The sequence below is a fragment of the Heterocephalus glaber genome, unplaced genomic scaffold (genome assembly GCF_053883595.1).
Source record: "Heterocephalus glaber isolate CG9 unplaced genomic scaffold, H.glaber_assembly_v1.0 deba00001813, whole genome shotgun sequence".
Classification (NCBI taxonomy): domain Eukaryota; kingdom Metazoa; phylum Chordata; class Mammalia; order Rodentia; family Bathyergidae; genus Heterocephalus; species Heterocephalus glaber.
Window position 1 is genome coordinate 266,228 of NW_028258484.1, and position 22,429 is coordinate 288,656.

The 22,429-nt window shown below is 43.3% G+C and overlaps 1 protein-coding gene across 2 annotated transcripts in view; it reads right to left on the reverse strand.

Annotated features, from left to right (window-relative positions):
• LOC101698224 (multidrug and toxin extrusion protein 1) overlaps window positions 1–21,436 on the reverse strand; it is a 47,660-nt gene extending 26,224 nt beyond the window's left edge. Inside the window, exons 1-5 of one of the 2 annotated variants that reach the window (XM_004868786.4) lie at window positions 21,025–21,436; window positions 12,569–12,670; window positions 11,800–11,868; window positions 1,966–2,114; window positions 944–986 (exon numbers count right to left, since the gene is read on the reverse strand). In XM_004868786.4, the coding sequence (XP_004868843.1) occupies window positions 944–986; window positions 1,966–2,114; window positions 11,800–11,868; window positions 12,569–12,670; window positions 21,025–21,159 (498 nt within the window). In that variant the 5' untranslated portion in view covers window positions 21,160–21,436. The remainder of the gene's footprint in view (window positions 1–943; window positions 987–1,965; window positions 2,115–11,799; window positions 11,869–12,568; window positions 12,671–21,024) is intronic. The other variant, XM_004868788.4, reaches the window with a different exon arrangement.
• Window positions 21,437–22,429: the final 993 nt, after the last annotated feature.

The window sequence follows — 22,429 nt, forward strand, 5'->3', positions numbered from 1 at the left end:
ATTGAACCCGGTCTTCTCATTAAGCTACATCCCCAGCCCCCAATTTTTTATTTTTTATTTTGAGACAGGGTCTCTATTAAGTTGTTAATTTGCCCAGACTAGGCTTGAATTTGTGATTCTCCTGCCTCAACCTCCCAGATTACTGGGATTATAAATTGATTGATTTTTCATTCATTCATTCATTCATTCATTCACAGTACCAGGGACATGCTAGGCAAGTGCTCTACCACTACACCACACTTTTTATTTTTTATTTTGAGGCAGTCTCACTAAGTTGCTCAAAGTAACAAGAGGATGACTATGTTACATGGCAGCAAAAGGGCAGCCATCTGTAAGCCGAGCCGAGGCCACAGAGGAAAGCAACCATGCCCACACCTTGACCTTGGATATATGGTTTCCAGAACTGTGGAAAAAATGCATTTCTGTTGTTTAAGCCCATCAGCCTTTGGTATTCAGTTACAGAAGCCTCAGCAAACTAATTCAGCTATGCTGTCCAACTGGATAAACTTAGCTTTGATACTTCATTGACCACACAAAAGTGAGTGTCAAACATTAACACCCACTGATAGTTCTGTGTGACCCCCTTCAGCAGACACAGAAAAGTCTAAAGATCAAAGCGATGCCCTTAGAGATTCTGAACTGGTTATGACTTTAACCCTAAAAAAAAAAGAGTCTAGACTCTTCTCCCTGGATGATCTCAAAGGCCCCTCCAGCAGTGGGAATTTAAGACAACGGTCTCTTGAAGTTGAATTGCCCACCTGGTGTTTGAGTTATGTTGGTTATGTCCTTAATGGTCATAATTAAAACCATGCTTCCATGAAGGGGTCAATGTCATGTGTGAGAATCATGTAACACTGAACTAGACATGGTGCTCAGGAATGTTGCAGCCACTTTTCACCCACAGACCCCCGAGAAGGGAACCTCTGAACCCTTCAAAACTTACAGGAAGAGCTGGAATGAAGATCATGACATAGGTCTGGGTAAGCCTATATAATGAAAAGATTAAAATCACCACCAATGACAGAGGCCTCCATTTCACCAGAAAGAGAGACAGAATAAAATAACTAACGACTAAAGTTGTCTGCTGCATTCTCCACTCTTTCTAAATAAATAGACTTCAACTACCAGAACAAATAGGAAAATTTAGACATAAAGCTTGTCATAACCCAAATTACCTTTCTTGCTTTTCCAAGTCTTTAAGTGAAGGACAGGGTTTCTCAACATTGCACCATGGCCAGACAACGCTATTCAGGAACTGTCCTGTGCATCACAGGATGTCTGCAGCCTGCCTCTCAACCAGAAGCAGGCCCCATAACCAGCTGAGATACCCAGAAATGTCTTCAAAGACTGCCGCATGCCCCCTGGGTTCAGAGCTGCTAGTTGAGAGCTAGAATTTCTTAATTTTAAAGGTCTTAATCAGTTAAATAGTGGGTCTCAAACATGGCAGCTCATTGGAATCATGTGGGAAGCTTTGAAAGCTACTGATGCCTAGGCCGCTCCCTAGATCAATTAAAAGAATGGGGGAGGAGGGCCTAGAGATACACACCAGGATTTGAAGCACACAGATGATTTTAATACTAACTATAGTTAGGAATTACTAAGCTATAAATAAACACTGCAAACTACCATGCCACATACAGAAGATATTCACAAATCTTTTTTTTTTCTTGGTCCTAGGGATCAAACCCACATGCCCTGCATGCTTGGCACGCCTTCTATCTCTGAGCTATGTCCCCAGAAGTTTGCAAATCTAATTCCACTCAAAACTCTGTGCCCTGGAAGTCCTTCAGAGGATGAGGGGTCTAGATCTTAGGAGCCAGATAAAATAGTTACTGAGGCCTGGGTGGGAGGGGCCAGCCTAGGAGAACTTGTTCCTACCCTTTGTAACTCCCAGAGGCTGAGCCTGGATGGATGGGGTTTTTTGCTAGGATTCATGCTGAACCCACCATGACAGCCCCATCTTACCTGGACACGTCTGGATCCTGCCTGAAGAGCAGCAAGATGTGCTGGGTGTTGAGGAAGAGCGCCCAGCAAGGAAAGCAGCAGAGCAGCAGAATGAGTGTGCCCCTCTGCAGGATCACCCCCACGTGCTTCAGGTTCTGGCTCCCGTAAGTCTGAGGTGCACTCAGCCAAAACAAAATCATTAGCACAGAAACAATACATCCCCATCCCCACCCCCCAAAGCCTTCAGCTGTGCCTCTACATGCCCTAGAGAATTCGCCATATGCCTTAGGGAGGAGGCATATGGTGAAAAAGACATGAGGTTTTAGAACATGGGGAGCATTTAAAAAGCACAGATGCCAGGGTCCTACTAAAGATATTCTGGATTGGGACTCAGCAATAATTTTTAAAACTTTCTCATGCGACTCTAACATGCAGTAAGAGTTGCATAACCTGCAAACTTGCTAAAAATGCAAATTCTGGGGCCTCACTCCAGAACTTCTAAAGCAGAGACTCTGGGATCAGGGCCAGTGGTGTAAGGAGACCGCTTCCTATAGACTTACAGGAGCCAAATTGTGCACATGTCTTTTTTTTTTTCTTGGTACCGGGGATCGAACTTGGGACTTCCCGCTTGCAAGACAGGTGGCAGAATCACTGAGCTAAATCCCCGGCCTTGTGCACATGTCTTACAGCTTCATGTTCCGTGAACTCTCTGAGATAGCTTCAGGCTAACCATAGAGGGAAGGCTTACACCACTGGCATTAGCAAAACAGACAGTGCTCAACTCAGGATGGACTGACTTACAACTTTTTGACTTTAAGATGGTGCAAAAGGGATATGAATTCAGTAGAAAGAAGTTGCACTTTGAATTTTGACTTTGAATCCTTCCTGTGCTAGCAACATGTGGTATACTCCTCTGATGGGAAGCTGGGTCGTGACAGCAAACCACTGCTCCCAGTTAGCCACATGATCACAAAGGGAACTGCTGATGCTCTACAGTACTGTTTTGCTAAGCCAGGATGTTCCATAGGTTAAGTGAATTCAATGCATATTTTCAATTTATGATGGGTTCACTGGGATGTCAGTAGACAAGTCAGAATGTTTCCCTTCTACTCCTGTCCACCTCCCTCCAAGGAGGATGTTGAACATTCAGACACTCAGGGGTTGGGGATTAGCAACCTGTGCTTTGACAAGCCCTCCAGGTGATTCTGACACAGGCTCAGGTTTGAGAACCACAGGACTATAGCAACTAAAACATGGGTAACAGGAGGGACTTTTACAAAGTGTCCCCTGTTTGGTCAGAATATAGGATAAAGCAGCCATCAGATCAATGGTAGCTTACAAGGCTGAAAGAAACCCACACATCCTACAAAGAATGGAGGTAAGAAGCGCTGAAGTCAAGAGCTGATAAAAAGCTGTAGGTCACACACACACACACACACACACACACACACACACACACACACACGTGCCTCTGGCCTCCTGGCTGTGCCGGTAACTGGTTCCACACTACAGAGGCACAGGGGGTCATAAAGGCCATTGTCCTGAGCTCCAGAAGATAGAGCAGAAGTGAACAACAGAAGGAGGGCCTCTCTCAGGCTCCTTGATGAAAACTGAAGCCCACTGAAAAAATGAAGAGAATCTCTGCAATAAAGGCACACCAGACCACTGTACTTGGTAAGTTGGAGGGATCATCACCTTCCATCGGAACCTGGAGCTGGAACCTGCAGTAGAACCTTGCAGAGTTCAACCCTGCAGGAGGACAGGGAGCTCAACTTGGGACTTGCAGCCAGAAATCTGCCTGAATCTCATGGGTCTGCTACTGTCTTGCTGAGACTCATTGACTTATATCTGCACACTGCTGCCCACATTGTCTATTGGGACAGCAGAGACATACCCTGAAGGAGGCCCTTCGTTTTTATTTTCAAAATTATTTTTTTTTGCTTTTTTTTTTTTTTTTTGGTACTGGGGATCAAACTCAGGTCCTTGCACTTATGCAGCAGGTGGCAAAACCATTGAGCTAAATCCCCGGGCCTTCTTATTTTTAATTTTTTATTTTTTTCTACTCTTTTCAAATTTTTCTTTTCTTTTTCTTTTTTTTTCTCTCTCTCTCTCTCTCTCTCTCTCTCTCTCTCTCTCTCTCGCTATCCCACATTGTTCTTCATCTTCCTTTTTGTTCCTGTTCTAGCCCTAATTCAGATTTCTGCTCTATCTTTCTTTTCTTCTCTTTTTCCTTCTCTCAATTGTCATTAGTTTTAAAGGAAAGTAAATACAGTTTCTAGCCTCCCTGTTGCTGTTAGGTTGTTCTGTTCTTGTCTTTGTTCTTTCATCCTGTCTTTTCCTCTTGTCTTTAACAGCTTCTTAGAGTTTGCGTGATCTTTCTGTGTCCTCTGGCCTCATTGCTAACCCTTCCCTATCCTTCTACCTACCTATTCCTCCCTCTCCAACTCCTTCTAACTCCCCATCCCAAAAGGTAAAGTTGCTATATTGAAGAGTTTATTCACTATAAACATATGTTGGGCTGGTCCTCAATTTTGATTTAATTCACACAGTTAAAGGTGATAGATTAATAACTACTACAAACTGTCATTTTCTAAGCTCTGCTTGATGCTATGGTGTTGCTGATTATATCACTTGGGCTAAGGTGTTGTGATTGATCTAATCAGTTGTCTTTCCTGGTATAATGAAACTGAGATAGCCTCAGAGTCATTAGAGACTCAAAACCTAAAGACCAGATATATCTTCCAGATATATCTCGAAGTCACCTCATCCCATAAGGAATGATTTTATTCCATAAATACAAGCAACAAAGATACAATAAGCAATTTCGAAGTATCAACCTAGGACTTAAACCAAGGACAGTACCAAAAACAAAAATGAGAAGACATTTAAGGAAGGCACAAACCCAGACTTCCACCCTACTGAAGGCAAAATCTCAGGGAAACGAGGTGGAAAAGTCTGATAATCAACAACCTGGACACCCTGAACTGACAGCACAGGAAGGAACAAAACAGATGAATGAGGCTCTAGAAAAATTCAAAACTTCCCAGATAACTACAGAGATGGTAAGCAGAGTGAAAGACATGACTGAGGCTCTAGAACAGAAACAGATGAACTCAGAACCATGCCGGAAGCTATGAATGCCCAGCACAAGAAAGAAATAGAAATCATGATCACCCAACATAGAAAGAAATGGAATTCATGAAACAGATTCAAACAGATATCCAGGAGATTAAAAACTCCATTGAAAGTATTCACAGCAGATTGAGCGAATGTGAGAATAGAATATCAGATATAGAAGACAGGATTGCAGTTAAGGAACATGAAAACAGAGATTTCTCAAAAATAGTAAGGGACCATGAGAAATCAATCCAGCAGCTGCTAGATGATGCAAAGAATAACATAAGACTGATAGGAGTCCATGAAAAAGCAAGAGAAAGCACAAATGACATTTAAAAAAACTGTTCACAGAAGTAATAGTAGAAAACTTCCCAGACAGAGGTGGAGAATTCGACATACAGGTAAGTGAGGCATATAGAACTCCAACTAGCCATGATCAAAAAAAATCTACACCTAGACATATAATAGTCAAGATCCCAGAAATCCAACCAAAGAACAAAATCCTACAAGCAGTTAGAGAAAAGAAACAAATCATATACAAAGGAAAGCCCATCAGAATCATGACAGATTTCTCAACACAAACCGTCAAATCAAGGAGAGCCTGGAGTGAAGTATTTCAAGCCCTAAAAGAAAATAACTTCCAACCTAGACTGTTGTATCCTGCAAAATTATCTTTCAAAATTTATGGCAAAATTAGATACTTCCACAACAAAGAACACCTGAGAAATTTAATGAACACCAAACCAGCACTCCAAACAATTCCAAACAATATCCTAGAAAAAGATAATGAAGGTCACAACTCCATGAGGCCCCACAGAGCAAAGCCACCAAGCAAGGCAAGGAAACAGTTCTTCAATTCTTTTACATTTATTTAGATTTTCCCTATGAGCTAGCATGTGATCTATCCAAGAAACTGAAGGGAAAGGGGGGAAAAATAAAAAATAAAAGAACCAACAACAGCAAAACATTATGATGAGGATGAGTCAATATCTATCAATTCTAACCATCAATGTAATGGCCTCAATTCACCAATAAAAAGAAATAGACTGGGGCTGAGGGTGAGACAGATGGCCACATTCCAGGTTGAGACTCTGAAAATAACTCATTCCTGCTTCTGTTGCTAGCCTTGCACTGTGCAGTGGAGAATTCTCAGTTGTGATTTTTCAAAATCTGGGTTTGGATTCTTGGAGCAGCTGAATTACTATTGCTCAGCACTCTATTTTCCAGCACTGGAGATTTGAAGGCTTCTGATCCTTAACAAGTTCTTGCTGTCTTCATGGCTTCCAGTCAAAGGAGTCAACCCTGTGAGGGTCCAAGTTCCTCGCAGGACACACTCTTCTCTCACATCCTGCAAAATATGCTCCTAAAATGCCAAGTTTTGTAAGTTGGTGTCAGTTCTGCTCCACAAGTATCAAAAGAAGGAGCAGGTCACCATGAAAGAAATGCTGCATGTTCTGCCCCATGATTACCATAACAACTTCCCTCTGAACTTTTGGGAACTCTGTGAGTCCATGTATCTGGGCTTTGGCATTAAAATCAGGAAAGTGAATCACTCCGGCAACACATATGAGCTAGTCCCCATTTTGGGTCTTACATACAGTGGGATACTAGATGGCGATGATGAAAGAATCATTCTCAAAATCAACATCATTGTATTCGTCCTGTCTCTAATCTTCATAGAGGGCAACCATATTAGTGAGGAGGATCTAACTGAAAAAGTAGAAAGATGGGACATTTAGCTCACTCTGAGCATATTCATTTTGAGGAAGCCTGGAAATTCATCACTGAGGATTTAGTACAGGAAGAGAACCTGATGTACTGGCAGATTCCTAACAGTGATCCTGCTCGCTATGAGTTCTTGTGGGGTCCAAGGGCCCACGCTGAAACCAGCAAGATGAAACTCCTAGTTCATATGGCCCATCTTAATGGAGCAGATCCCAAGTCTTACCCAGAACTATATGAAGAGGCTTTGGAAGCAGAACTAGGTATAGAGCCAGGGTTCCTGAGAAACAGGGGATATTGCACAAGGGTGTCAGTGAATTTGTTCTCCCCTGAGAAGAAATGAGGTCCATTTTCAGCCTCTGTGGAGAGCAGGCAGTTTTCTAAGTAGTGAAGGGCCAGGGGAAGGGTAAAAGAGCACACATAGCATCTTGCTGTCTCTTCTACTTGGGTTACTTGGAAACGGACAGGGGTTTTCTTTATTGTTTTTTGAAGTATTGGTCCTTTTGCGGGGAGACTGCAGTAGCTTGCATATTTATTGAATGGTATTGATCTCCTGTGTATTTTCAATTTTGTGATGTTGTTGTTTGTGTTTTCTGATGGGAATGTGATTTGTGTGACATTGATCAGAAATGGAGTGCCTTTTACATTCAAATGTAACAGTCTTTCCTGTTTAATCATACAAACAGAAAAACTATTCAATTTATTTATGATAAAATGGGAATGCAATAGGAATTTTCTTGGAAATTGTTAAGTTTACACCAAGTTAGAGAAAACCTAGAAAAAGTGATAAGGATGAAAATCAAATATTGGCTGCTGCTTATTTCTTTTCCCGTGTTGATATATACTATAAAACTTATATTTATTGCACACACAAAAAAGAAATAGACTGGCAGAATGGATTAAGAAGCAATATGCTGTACACAAGAAACACACCTAACTCAAAAAGAAATTCATAGACTGAAAGTAAAAGGATGGAAAACAGTTCTCCACATGACAGGAACCTGGAAAAAAGCAGGGGTATCAATCTTATTTGCAGACAAAGTAGATTTCAACCAAAACTAATTAAGAGAGTCAAAGACGGTCACTACATCCTTGTGAAGGGAACAATCCAAGAGGAAGACATTACAATCATATATATGCATCAAATACGAATGCCCCCAACTATACAAAACAAATATTAATGGACATGAAAAACCAAATAAGCACTAATACAATTGTAGTGGGGGACCTCAATACCCCACTATCACAAATAGACAGATCATCTAGACAAAAAATCAACAATGAAATTCTAGAACTGAACCAAGCTATTGAACAAATGGACTTCATAGATGTTTACAGAGTGTTCCACCCCACAAAATCAGAATACACATTCTTTTCAGCTGCACACGGGTCATTCTCCGAAATAGACCACAAGCTAGCTCAAAGGACATGTCTAAGTCAATGTAAAAGAATTAAAGTTATCCCTTGTATATCATCAGCCCATAGTGCAATAAAATTGGAGATCAATAGCATAAGAAACTGCAAAACCCCCACAAACACATGGAAATTGAGTAACACTCTCCTGAACAGCCAATGGGTCACAGAGGAAATTAAAGAAGAAATTAGACCGTTTCTACAAGTAAATGATAATGCCAGTACAACATACAGGAATCTGTGAGACACAATGAAAGCAGTTCTACACAGGAAATTCATACCAGTGAATGTCCATATTAGGAAAACAGAGAGAGCTCAAATAAACAACCTAATGCTGAACCTCAAGCTCCTAGAAAAAGAAGAGCATGACAAACCCAAAGCTCGTACAAGAGAGGAAATTATAAAGATCAGAGAAGAAATCAATGCAATGGAGACTAAGAGAATGATACAAAAAATCAATAAATCAGAGTTGGTTTTTTGAAAGAATAAATAAAATCAATAAACCCTTAGCCAACCTCACCAAAAAAAGGAAAGAAATGGCTCAAATCCATGCAATTAAGAACAAAACAGGTGAAGTCACAACAGATCCAGAAGAAATCCAGAGGATCATCAATACCTACTTTGAGAACCTGTACTCTAATAAAATGGAAAACAGAAGAAATGGACAGATTCCTAGATACATATGAATTGGCAAAGTTAAATGAAGAAGATATAGAAATTCTAAACACCCCAATTACAATAAGTGAAATTGAAAACATAATTTAAAATTTACCAACAAAGAAAAGCCCAGGTCCTGATGGCTTCACTGCTGAAATTTACAAGACATTTAGAGAAGAACTATCGCCATTACTCTAAACTCATCAATGAAGTTGAAAGGAAAACAATGCTTCCAAATTCATTCCTAGAAGCAAGTGTTACTTTAATTCCAAAACCAGGGAAAGACCCAACCCAAAAAGAGAACTACAGGCCAATTGCCCTAATGAACATAGATGCAAAAATCCTCAACAAGATACTGCCAAACAGAATACAGAGGGTCATCAAGAAGATTATACACCCTGACCAAGTTGGATTTATCCCAGGGATGCAAAGATGGTTCAACATTCATAAATCAATAAATGTAATACACTATATTAACAGAGCCCAAGGACAAAAACAATATGATCATCTCAATAGATGCAGAAAAAGCATTCGACAAAATCCAACACCCATTCATGATAAATTGGAATAGAAGGTCTTTATCTCAACCTGATTAAGGCTATCTATGAAAAACCAACAACCAACATCACACTAAATGGTCAAAAACTTAAAACTTTCACGCTAAAATCAGGAACAAGACAAGGATGCCCACTATCACCACTCCTGTTCAATATAGTTCTGGAAACATTAGCCACAGCAATTAGAAAAGAGAAAGAAATAAAAGGAATAAAGATAGGAATGGAAGAAGTGAAACTGTCATTATTTGCTGATGATATGATACTTTACATAGAAGACCCAAAAAACTCTGCCAAAAGACTTCTAGACTTAATTGACAGATTCAGAAGAGTATCTGGATACAAGGTCGACACTCAAAAAACAATAGCCTTCTTGTACAGAAATAATAGGCTCACTGAGAGAGAAATTACGGAAACAATTCCTTTTACAATAGCATCCAAAAAAGTGAAATATCTAGGAATCAATCTAACAACGGAAGCAAAAGACCTCTACACTAAAAACTACAGCACTCTGAAAAAAGAGATCAAAGGGAACAATAAGAAAATGGAAAGACATCTCTTGTTCCTGGGTAGGAAGAACCAATATAGTGAAAATGGCCATACTTCCAAAAGTACTATATAGATATAATGAAATGCCCATTGAAATTCCAACAATATATTTCACAAAACTAGAGAAAACAATCCAAAAAATTATTTGGAACCAAAAGAGACACAGAATAGCAAAAGCAAATCTAGGCAACAGAGACATGGCAGAGGTATCACAATCCCCAACCTGAAACCATATTACAAAGCTACTGTGATAAAAACAGCATGGTACTGGCAAAGTAACAGACCTGAGGATCAGTGGACTAGATTAGAATATGCAGAATCAACTCCAGACATATTCAGCCACCTTCTCTTTCACAAAGGACCCAACCACCCTCACTGGAAGAAAGATAGCCTATTTAACAAATGGTGTTGGAAAAACTGGATTTCAACCTGCCAGAGATTAAAACTAGACCCATATCTATCACCATGCACTAAACTAAGATTGAAGTGGATTAAAGATCTAAATATTAAAACAGAAACACTAAACTTGCTGGAAGATAAGTTAGGTAGAACTCTTGAGGACATTGGCATAGGAAAAGACTTTATGAACAAAACCTCAGAAGCATGGGAAATAGCACAAGGAATCAACAACTGGGATCTCATCTTATTAAAAAGCTTCTGCACTCCAAGAGAAACCACCAACACAGCTAAGAGAAAACCTACAATGTGGGAAAAAATTTTTAGCAGCTGTACCTCAGACAAAGGACTACTATCTAGAATATATAAAGAACTGAAAAAAATCAGACCCCCCAAATTTAAAGACTCAATTCAAAAATGGGCATCTGAAATGAACAGACATTTCTCAGACAAAGAAGTAAAAGCAGCAAATAAACATATGAAAAAATGTTCAACATCACTGTTCATTCAAGAGGTGAATGGGTGAGATTCCACCTCACCCCACAAAGAATGGCTGCTACCAAAAAATCAACCAATAACAAAGGCTGGCAGGGGTGTGGGGAGAAAGGAACCCTTCTCCATTGTTGGTGGGAGTTCAGACTGGTGCAACCACTGTGGAAATCAGTATGGAGATACCTCAAAGAACTAGGACTAGAGGTCCCATTTGACCCAGCTATTCCCCTGCTGGGTATCTTCCCAAAAGAATTAAAAGAATCATACCACAGTGATATATGTGCACCCATGTTTATAGTTGCACAGTTTGTAATAGCTAAAGTTTGGAGACAGCCCAGGTGCCCATCAACTGGAAACTGGATAAAGAAAATGTGGTTTTTTTATGAAATGGAGTACTACTCAGCCATAATGAAAGACAAACTGGAGACATTTATAGCTAAATGGATGCATATTGAAGCCATACTCTTAAGTGAAATGATAGGACACACATATGTAAGTACCAAATGGTTTTTCTGGTGTGAGAAACTGAAAGTATAAATAAGGATTAAAATGATTAAAATGAATAATTGGTATTGTGAAATAGGAAGATCCAAAGTGGTGAGGGAAGTGGGAGGGGAAGGGGAAAGGAAAGAAGGGAAAGGAAAAATTATAAGAAAAGGAAAAAATAGAAACAAAATCTTTGTAAATAGTGAAGGGTGGAGTGGGTGAAGGGAGGGCAGGGGAATGGGGAAATAATAAGAACCAAGATACATCATGTATAGGTAAAAGTACCCAATGATAAATGTAAATGTATTGTATACCTAAAATGTACCAATAAAAGAATTTAGGGGAAAAAAAAGCTGTAGGTACTCGCTGCTGTGTGTGCATATGACTCTCCCTCCTGCTGGTAAGGTTCTTCCATCTACTCTTCAAGAGATGTATGGGTCACTGTGAGAATGTGACCACTTCCATTTACCTGGGAGATGAGGGTGTCACAAGCAGAAGACAAGCCATGTCCCACAGAAATGCCAGTGACATTGATAATCTAGAAATAAACCATATAAGCCAGACAGAGTTAAAAGGATAGGAAGGTCAATTCTCTTCCCCTGCCATGTTCTTCCATAAGTATTAACAAACCAATTTAATCACCTTTGTTAAAAGCATGGAGACCCTGCTCACATTCATTGAGCTACCTTAAAGGACATGCATAAATTCTGAGAGGGACAAAAAAATCTATGCAAGAGGTTATCACACAGCCTTCTTGTGTTCTGCACTCCAGCTCAGGGGGTCATGAACCAGTTTGGACACTGGTTTGGATCTAGACCTTCTCATTCCATTTCCAGATTAGGATGTTCAGTGAGATTGACAGGAGTGGGGTGTGGAGGAGCTGGCTCCTCTTAATGATGTCATATTTTTGAGTTCTCTTTTACAATTTCCTTCTCTCAGATATGGGACCAGAGCAGAAATCAGAGCTCCACAGATTACAAATTGCATGATGCGGCCATCAGAATAATACCCCCCAAAGATGCCCCCATTCTAACCCCCAGAACCTGGGAATCTGTGGGATCACACAGCAAAGGAGAATTATTTAAAGGTGCAGTCCTGTGGCATTTTGACTTTAAACCTATTTAAACCCAGTTCAAACTTCCCTGAGATAGCCACTTGGTTGTGTCAGTTTGTTACAGCGGCAGGAGGAAACAAACATAGGCAGCTTTCATCAACCCACTAGAAAGACTCATACATACTGCAATTGCGAGTGTGACAGCGTCCAGTTCCAGCTTGCCCAGGTGGCCACAGAACACAGAGCTGATGAAACTGATCAGGAATATCATCAGCTGGGCCAGGAACTGGGAAGAGAGGGGATGAGGAGAGGTAAGTACCAAGCACAGAATCCAGGGGGTGGCCCAGTGCCCTCCCCACCCAACTCCAGTGGGAAGTAAAGAAGTCCAGATCTCAGTGAGCCACCACCAGCTTCCACGGGCAAATGTACAATTTCTGAGGGACTCTTTGAAATAGTAAAATGTTTATCTGCAACTACTGGGTTAGAATCCCATTTTTTAATTTTTAAAAAGTCTCTTAATTGGCACCTGTCTATCTTGCCCCATTGACTGTTGGAACTGTTTAACTTTCTTTTCATTTTTACTGGGGTCTGTCTGCAGCTAAGAGTTTGACTTAAATCGCAGAGGAGGCTTTGGGCTTAGACTTTTCGGCAATGCTGAAACTGTTTGGACTTTAGCAACTCTTAGACATGGACTAAATGTCTTTTGCATAAAGGAATGTGCATGAGTCTTTAGGGGGCCAGGGGTGGAATATTATGGCTTCTATCTAGATTTCCTCCCAAAGCCTCACGCAATCATAGGTGGGGCTTTTTCAGAAGTATCTGGGTCTAGAGTGTGTGACACTGGGATTGATTCATGGTGCAATGCTAGGCGCAAGGGCCCCAGGATTAAAGGTGTGAGTGCTACCCACCATATGTAGCCTGGATAACACATAAGGGAAAGAAAGAGCTGCAGTCATCCCTTGTTGCCTGCTACCTTCTGCCTGCCATGAACTATTTCTCCTCTCCAATACCACCCTGACTTGGAGCCAGCTGATTATGGATTGAAACCTCTACAAACTGTGAGCCAAATAAATCTTTCCTCCTTTAACTTTGGGTGCTGGGTATTTTGTCTCAGCAACAAGGAAAGTAACTAAGACAGCACACAATAATTTACATGCTTGTGGTGTACAGTGTGATATTTCAGCATCATGTACCCTGTATAATAATGAGATCAGGGTAAGTGAGACATCCATCACCTTCAACATGTATCATTTCTTTGCACTGGAAACATACAAAATCTTCTTTACTGGCTACTTTATGCAATTAATTGTTCTCAACTGTAGCTACCCTATGGTGCAAGAGAATATCAGAAGCTCATTCCGGCAGACTGGGGCTGGAGGATCTCAAGTTCAAACCCAGCCAAGGCAATTTAAGAACTTAGTGAGACCCTGTTTCAAACTAAAACACAATAAAGGGCTGGAATATAGCTCACTGTGAAAGCCCTGAGTTCAATCCCTTGTACCACAAAAGTTATTCCCCCGTTCACTTGTACCCCTGTATCCATTAACTAGCTTCTCTCCATCCCCTCCAGAATCATGTTTTTTAAAATTTCCCAGTCTTTTTGGTGTCTTTTTCACTTTAATTTCTTACAACAAAGAGCACACTGTTTCTTCTGAAGTTTTCAGAGGCTGCCTTCTTGGAAAACCCCCTTATTATCCCAGATTCCTAGTGAAGATTCCTAGTGAGGATTCTGGAGAGAAGGTGGCCTTTAACATCAAGAACTCACTCCAGCCACCAAGGCATTCCACACCTAGGAGGGATGGGTGGGAATACCATTATCCAACTAGAAGGCTGGTGAGATCCAAGCATCCCGGGGAAATGCTACCAGTCTGTCCTGCACCTCTCATTCTTTAATTCTATGAAGGCTCAGATATGAATGCAAACTCAGCTTCTGGGATACTGGGCCATTCTTCTAGTGACTGCTGTGAATCATTCCACAATTGAACACTCAGCTTATTTCTTGAGGTTAATTTAAAACCAACTCCTGCTTCCCCACCTGCTAGCCCCAGGCAGTCCAATTATCTTGCTCCAGTGGGGAAGAGGGACTGTTGGCCCAAGAAGGGGTCCATCTGACTCCCACTGCCTAGGAGGAGAGAATAGGTACCTAAGGATTTGTTGTGGCTGCACCACGGGGCCCCTTTCAAAAACTGACACCCCAGGATGGTGACCATGCTGCTGTTCCAGCTTCAGTGCTGCCTCACAGGCTTCAGGGACATGGGCTCCTCTGTGCTGAGCTCCAACACACCTTCTCCTTGGGCTCCAGTGATACAGCTCCTTGTGTTGGCCTCCACCTGACTCATGTATAGCCTGTCTGCCTGTCCTGTAGCCACCCCAAAATTGCCACAGCAGAAGCTGATTAGGGTTTTATTAGGCCCCCAAACCATGATAGAATAGCTTCTTTCTTTCCTTGCTCAGCATCTACATCTGAGAGACAGTTTTCAACTCTGGTAATAGGCCCAGTCCTTCAAAACATGAATTGGACTGTCACAGTGGTGCATGCCCATAATCCCAGCTTAGTAGACTGAGGTAGGAGCATTCTAAGATTGAAGCCAGCCCAGGATAAACAGTAAGACCCTGTTTCAAAAAAAACAAGGAATAACAAAAAAGGAATGGTGTTCTTAACTCCGTGTGTCTCTGTGTGTGTGTGACACACATGCAAAAGTAAGAGACATATCTTTGTTACATTGACTCCCAGACCCAGACCCAGGTACCTTTCACCCTGCTGCAGAAACGAAGTGTGAACTTATTTTCCAACAGAGCCTCCTGCTAGTAAACAGAGGAATGCTTCTGTATTATACAGGTAAGCCTAAATAAAATGAGCAGGGAGTAAAAACGGAGCGGGCAGAGCTGTAAATTAAAAAGGCTGGGCTTGGGAGTGTACATCAGTGGCACAGTACTTGCCTAGCAGGCACAAGGCCCTGGGTTTAATCCTCAGCCCTGCAAACAAATAAAAATTAATTTTTTAAAGAAGTCGAAATGTTCAACCTGATTTTGCAGAATCTAAAGCTAGAGCCATTGGATCACCCACCATAGCCATGTACCAGGACACAGTGCCATGATGTAGGTGTTGTCACTTCCCTTGCAGATATTCTGTGGTTCATTCAGCGACACTTGCTGTCTCTTCACAGTTCTGCCTCCCCGAAGGCCCCATGTTTCCGTGGCTTCATGTGAGAACATGCTCAGGCTCCCCTGCCATCCAGCCTTTGGAGCGCAGCCCAGATTTTGCTTTCATAAATCCTACTGCAATGAACATCTCTCACTTGGGTGGGAACGGGGCATTTTTTTAGGGTGAGTGCCCAGTGCAAGGGCGGGAACAGATGTCTCTTATACAAAAGGCCAGGAAGTCAAGCTGAGTTCAACTCATTCCTGGAGAGGTACCTTCAGAGTCAATGCCAGCCAAAACAGCTTCTTGGTGAAGGTTGCCACTGCTTTCCTTCGGTTATGGCAATAACTCTGCACTCACTGGCCATTATGGTTTATAACTGGATATCCCCTCAAAGCCTCAGGTGCTCAAAAGTGGGGCATTTGAAGGGGATCGGTTACAGAGACACAACAACTGACTTTCTTTTAGGAGGTGGGGTCTGAAGGTGTAGGTCACTGGGGGCATGACTCAGATGGGTGTATCTCCCTTCCCAGCTCCTCCCTTGACTCTCTGCTTCCTGGCTGCCATGAGGTGAGCAACTTTCCTCTGCCAGACGCTTCTACCATCCCTACCTTCCTTGGCGTCAGCCAACTACAGACTAAAAACATGAGCCAAAATAAACCTCTCCTCCTTTACACTGTGGGTATTATGTCTCATCCATGAGGAAAGTAACGAAGACCCTGTGGGCGGCTGCAGGTAGCCAGCCCCACTCAAGCCTCAGTTCCAGGAGAACAGGGCTCTGGAGGTTAAGTTTACTAACTTTTTTTACTAACTTCTGCACAGATCCTGGTTTCAAGTCTTTGGATGAACTCCTGGCCACAGATCATGGTCCGTGCACACAAGGATCACCTGGGGTACCCTGGCCCATTTCAAGAGACAGATTTAAAATGATAAAGGATGGATAGAAAAGGACAAGGGGACAGATCACTTGCAATAGGGAAGGGGTCCAAGGGAACAAGGGGAAGGGGTGAGGAGGAGGGGAAGGGGAAATAAGAAGAATAAAGATGTGCCACATACGGGAACCTAACAACCCCAATTAATGTAAACATTATGTGCCATAACATGAGCTAAGACAGATAACATCAACAAGTATGATAAAGGTGATAGGGGAATGGGGCAGGGGAGGGAAAGGGGATTGAAAAATAAAGAAACTATAATATGTACACACATGTAACCACTCCCCAAGATGATTGTAAACTGCATGAATTGCAAACGTGTATTAATAAAATTTAAAAATTATTTTACAAAACCATCTTGAAAAAAAGAGACAGATTTAGAAGGTCTGGGGGCTAAGGGATCTGCATTTTCATACACGTTCCACCCCTACCCCCAGCAAAGATTCAGGAGGTCAAAGACCTTGCTCTGAGAATGTTCTGGGCTCTTTGGAACTGTGCTACCAGGAGGCATGCCGGGGAACTCACTGAGAGGATATAAGAAATAAAGATAGGTTGAAAGGAGACAAGGAAAATCATAATTTAAAATCTGTACTTTTCAGAAGACTGCAAATTCAGGACACAAAGTTACCCAGGGTTATCCATATCTGTACTCGCTAGACTTGTTTATGCTTCTTTTCTTTCAGCTGCATCATATCCAATATCCTTAAAGATACTTTAGGTCCATAAATTAGCTTAATTCATAAGATAAACAGCAGAATCCTGACCTTTAAAAATATAAATATAAAATAGATTGGGCCCCTGACTTTCTCCTATAAAATATGAAATGAGTCATTATCTTACTATTGTGGGTGGGCCATTGATTTTTCTCCTGTAAACCAAACCCAAACTTTCTATAGATTTATAAATTTCACCATCAAAAACACATAAATATCCCCAGTTCCAGACTGTAATGCACCTCTCTCTGGAGGGCCCGCACTCTACTTCTCTGGATGTATACTTTTAAAATTCTGCCTAATAAATCCCCTTATGCCTTTTTACTGATGCATCCTGAAAATCCTTTTTCTGTGATGGAAGTCAGCAAAACTGCAACCTGTGCTGCAGTAGAGTGAGTCAAGGTTTCCCATCTCTGCTTTAGGGACCTCCTTAGACCCTTTCTGATGACATCACCATTTCTGGACAAAGGTTTGTTCCCTATAATTCTCAAAGGCAACTGTTGAACAAGCAGTGACCTGAACTGGCAGTGCTCAGATAGAGGCAAATGGACAATGGAAACTAAGGCTGGGGTGTAGCTAAGTGGAAGAACATGTTCCCTGAGGTCCATCCCCAGCACAACCCCAAATCTATCAGACTGACTACACTTCTGTCCCTTCTTCTTATCCAGGATCTTTCTCATTTTTTAGCCAGGCAGCAACATACAACCTGGTCGCAAGATGACCACTCTTACAGCACAGCCGCTTGTGAAAGTTGTTCTCCAGGCAGCTGCCTGCCCAGTTGTCCATGCAAGGGTGTGAAAAGGACCTCTGACCCCATCCCATGGGGACTTGAAAGTCCACACTTAGCAGTAAAAGGTCAGCATGGAAAGGAGCCTGGGCAGTCAGTCATCTGGGACAACTTCCTCTTTGTACACACAAGGAAGCTCCGGGCCAAAGTCACCTGACTCAATTCAGTCCATTCAGGACAACTACTTTTGGAGCACAAAATGCAACCCAAGCACTGGGGCTGTGTGTGAGTTAAGTAAGCACCATCACTCCATTCCTACCCCGTGGAACCCATAGCACAGAAGAAAAGATGTTGAGGTTGCAAGTACACATGTGTGCTGAGCTAGAAGGGCACAGAGGGAGAGACAGAGAAGGTCCCAGGAGGCAGCAAAGTGGAGCTGAACCCTGATGGACTTCTCAAGTAGAGATGCAGTGACCACTGACAGGAAGCTGGTCAGTGGAGGGCCACTGGAGGCAGTGACACAAGAAAAGGCAAGAGTCTCAGTGGGGGCCAAGCCACTGAGCACTTTAAGGCCAAGGTCAGGGTTTTGAGCAGGGATGTGACAGCTTAAGTGAGCATTCAAAAAGGACTTCAGTGGCTCTACGTGGTACATTTTGGGCAGCATGAGCAAAACGGGGCAGAGACTGGAGGCTGTCAGGATGTACCCAGAGTGGAGATGTGAAGAGTTAAACCCCTCTAAGAGATTTTCAGGATGCTAAAACCAGAGGCTTTGGTAAGGATGGGCTGCAAAAAAACTGGAGAGGAAGGAAAGAGGGTCCCAGGCCCCTCTCTCCAATGGCCACCATCATTGAATGCTTCCTACTCCCACTCACTCACCCTTTGACCTGTCTGGAAGAGGAACCATCTTCTATACTTTCCTCTCCTTTAGCCCGGATTCTCTCCTGTCCCTAGTAACCTTCCCCTGTCACTAACCACTCCCTGCTAAAGATTTCCCCAGGCCTGAGACAATTCAAACTGTCAGCCTGCGTGTGTGCGTGCGTGCGTGTGTGTGTGTGTGTGTGTGTATGTGTGTGTTCTGGCTCCCATCACTGGATGCCACCCCCAGCCTTGCCTGATCTTCAGACTATAGCCCTGGGAGGTTCTGAAACTCTTTCCCAAGAATATGGGCCTAGACAGTCCCATCTTTAGTACATCAGTCCATGCCCCTTGGAATCCATCTTTGAGGTTGTTTTTCAGGATTCTGACAATTCAGCCTGGTAGGAGATGCTAATGACAAAGAGAAAGTGTGCAGGGAATGCCTGAGGCAAGGTATTTGCACAACACCACTTTCTTCCCTCTCAAGTATCTGCTTTCCTAAAGCCTTCTGCAAGACAAAATGAAGAGAATGTAAAGCTATTCATCCTACAGTCTTTCTTTTACAGTATGGATTATTCTATCTTACAAGACCTCATTAAACTGGACACAGTGGCACAAATCAATAATCTCAGTACTCAGAAGGCTGAGGCAGGAGGGTGGGAAGTTTAAGGCCAGCCTGGGCTACATAGTGAGATCCTGTCACAAAAGAATAAAGAGAGGGGGTGGGGCTTCATTTAAGGCTCACTGGGAAAGTATCTTGGTAAATCTTAATGCTCTTAAGGGTCAGAGATAACACGATAACTTGGGAAGTCCGGAAAGAAAATGGTGAATGAGAAAGAAGATTTGGAGAGAGGCACCAGACTAGTCATCCTGTATTTTATGGTAGAGCCACAGAAAAGAATACTGGACACTGAGCATAGGAAAAGAAGACAATCTCCTCCCACCCTGTGTCCTTCAGGAATTAGGAAATTCACAGGAGATGGGGATAGGGATGAAGAAAGACTAAATGAGGCTCCATACATAATTTTTAAGAGACTAAACCAGTGCCAGAAGTCTCTGACCACATTTTTTGCAAAGCATTCACAGAAACATGTACACCAAGGACTGGAGGGAAATTGCCAAATTATCTCCTGGTAGTAAGAGTCAGAGGGATAGATAAGATGTTAATTGCTGGATCATTCTTTAGATTTACAAAACCCAGCTGATATCCTTAGCAAGGAGCCCTAGTTTTCAGTTCTTTGCATCAATAACACAAAGCATGTAAAAACAAACAGCTAGTCCCAGGAATTTGCGGTCTATTTCCATGTTCTGGAGAAGAAGAAAAAAAAAGGATTTTAAAGGCCTAGCTCAGCATGTAGCTTCCTGGCCTGCTCCTCCATTCTTTTTGGCCCTGATGTCCCCCAACATGGAGCTTTGCAGTGATAGCTTCTCGGTCGTCTCAAGATTGCTGAACCTTGAACAGATACTATTCCTTCCTTCCAACTTTCAGCTCACAAATACTGGCCTTCCAGCCCTGGCCACCCGGACTTTTAATCCCAGGATCAGAGTCCAAAGAGCCCCCAGATCTTGAGATTCCAAACCAACAGTTCTTTCCAGTCTGCCGTGCATCACAAACGCCTATGCACTGGATGCATTTCCACACGTGGCTCTGTGCTGGGCGTTGATCATGTTGCCCTGCTCCCCACACTGGATATCACCATATCCCACGAACAACAGTGTCACCACCGTTCCAGGAAGGCACACCTGCCTATGCAGGTGCAGAAGTCTGCCCCATGGACAAAAGCGTATCTTGGGGCAAACACACACTTGCTGCTTCATGTCCAGTGAAGCGGCTCCCCTACCGCTGGGGCTTGAAAACCACCCAAACTGGCAAGAGAACAGGAATAGGATTGTATGTGTTGTGATTTTTATGGTTTTAAGAACCCACATTACTTTTTAAGGCTAAAAGAGGCCTTGTCTAATGATATAAAACACACGCGCGCCACGTCAGCCCCAAAGAGAACCACATTGCAAAGAAATAAAATTCTAAGCGTTAGTTGAAGTAACTTTTGCCTCGTTCGTTGGAATCTGTGTCCAAAGACAACATCCGCGGGGTGCCTTGGGTCCCCAGGTCCCGGGTGCAGAGCGGTCCGCGGCCAGGGCGAGCGCGGAGGCTCGGAGCACCCCGACCCGCTCGGTCCCCACCTCCGCCAAAACGCAGGCTGTAACAAGAACCGCCGCGTGCTCAACGTGCCGGGACCAGGCTGTAGCGCAGCCCACCAGACTCACCGCGGGACCAGCCAGGACCAGGAGAGCCCGCAGCTCCTCTCGGAAATCAGGCAGCAGGGGGCAGCGCAGCCCCCGCCGCTCGGAGGTGGCCGGGGTGCCTTCGGGCCCGGGCCCAGACTCCAAGGGAGCCTCCATGCGGCAGGCGCTATGCTGCAGAGGAGCTCCGACGCCCGGGACCAGAACCGCATTGGGCGGGCCCCCCTCCAGTCCCCGCCCCTGGCCGATGCCCCCAGCCAGCCCAGCCAGTCTGCGACTTTGGACGCGCTCCTGCGCCTCTGCACCCCTGTGGACAGCTGCGAGTCCTGCAAAGGCCAGCGAACTCGGAAAACATCGCGGGGGCGGGTGGGTCTCCGAATCTCTGACGCCAGAGCTCGCCGGCCCCGCGCCTCTCCCTTAGGTTCAGGCTCTGAGGTGTGTGCTGCGGAAGGACCCAGAGTCCTCGAGGTGTAACTGGATTGGCGTCCAGCCAGGCTTCGGCGGTGGCCGCTTTGGTGATGTCTGCTGCGCAGCTTGTACTCAGCGCGCGCTTTGATATCTGCTTGGATTTTGCGCTCTTTCCTGCCAGCTGTTCCATTAAAGAATTTAGAATCTACCAGGAAAGAGCAACAAGTGCTCATTTACCAAGTAGCACAGTCGGTGTTTTCAGAGCTTCTGGGATGTTTATCCTTGAGCATGATGGGGAAGAAGCTGTGAGCATCAGATAAATGGAGCTTTGAGAGGTATCTGCCACCTGGGAGCACGAAGACAGCCTGCTCACTGCCCGACCCTGTTTCCTTGACTGTAAATTCACTCACCATTGGTGAGGTGGGGGTTTCATAAGTGGAGGAGCCTGGCACACGATCACTGCCTAACAAACATTAGTTACAGGATCGAGGATGAGTTCTATAATAGCCAAAGAAACTGGAATACAAAAATGTTTTGGCTCATGTAACCAGGAAGCTTTGATTCAAGGACTTAAAAACAAGATCAGTAGGGTTTTCACCTTCCCTCTGCCTTCACCACACCGTCTGTGATTCTGCCCTTGCTTTTATTCATCTCTGCAGCAGCCCCTACCTTCTTGTATGGGGGTCCAGTACCCTCATTCCCTTACTTCCCACCTGGTAGGCCAGAAAGTAAAGCTCTTCTCCCTTCTCTTCTAGCTCCAAACTATCAAACAAAAAGACAAGAAAACTTGATTGGAACTTGCCTAGGCTTCTTGCTCACTTCTGGAACAATCACCCTGGCCAGGAAAACAGGGCGTGTACTATGCACTGAGCCCTGATTCAAAGAGGTTGAATGCTGTCATGACCTTAATCAACCCATCAAAATTGCATGTATGGTGTAAAAAAGTTTTCCCCAAAGAAATGAGAGTTTCTACAAACAAAACTCCTTGAATGTACACTAGATCTCTGATCACTGCTTTTTT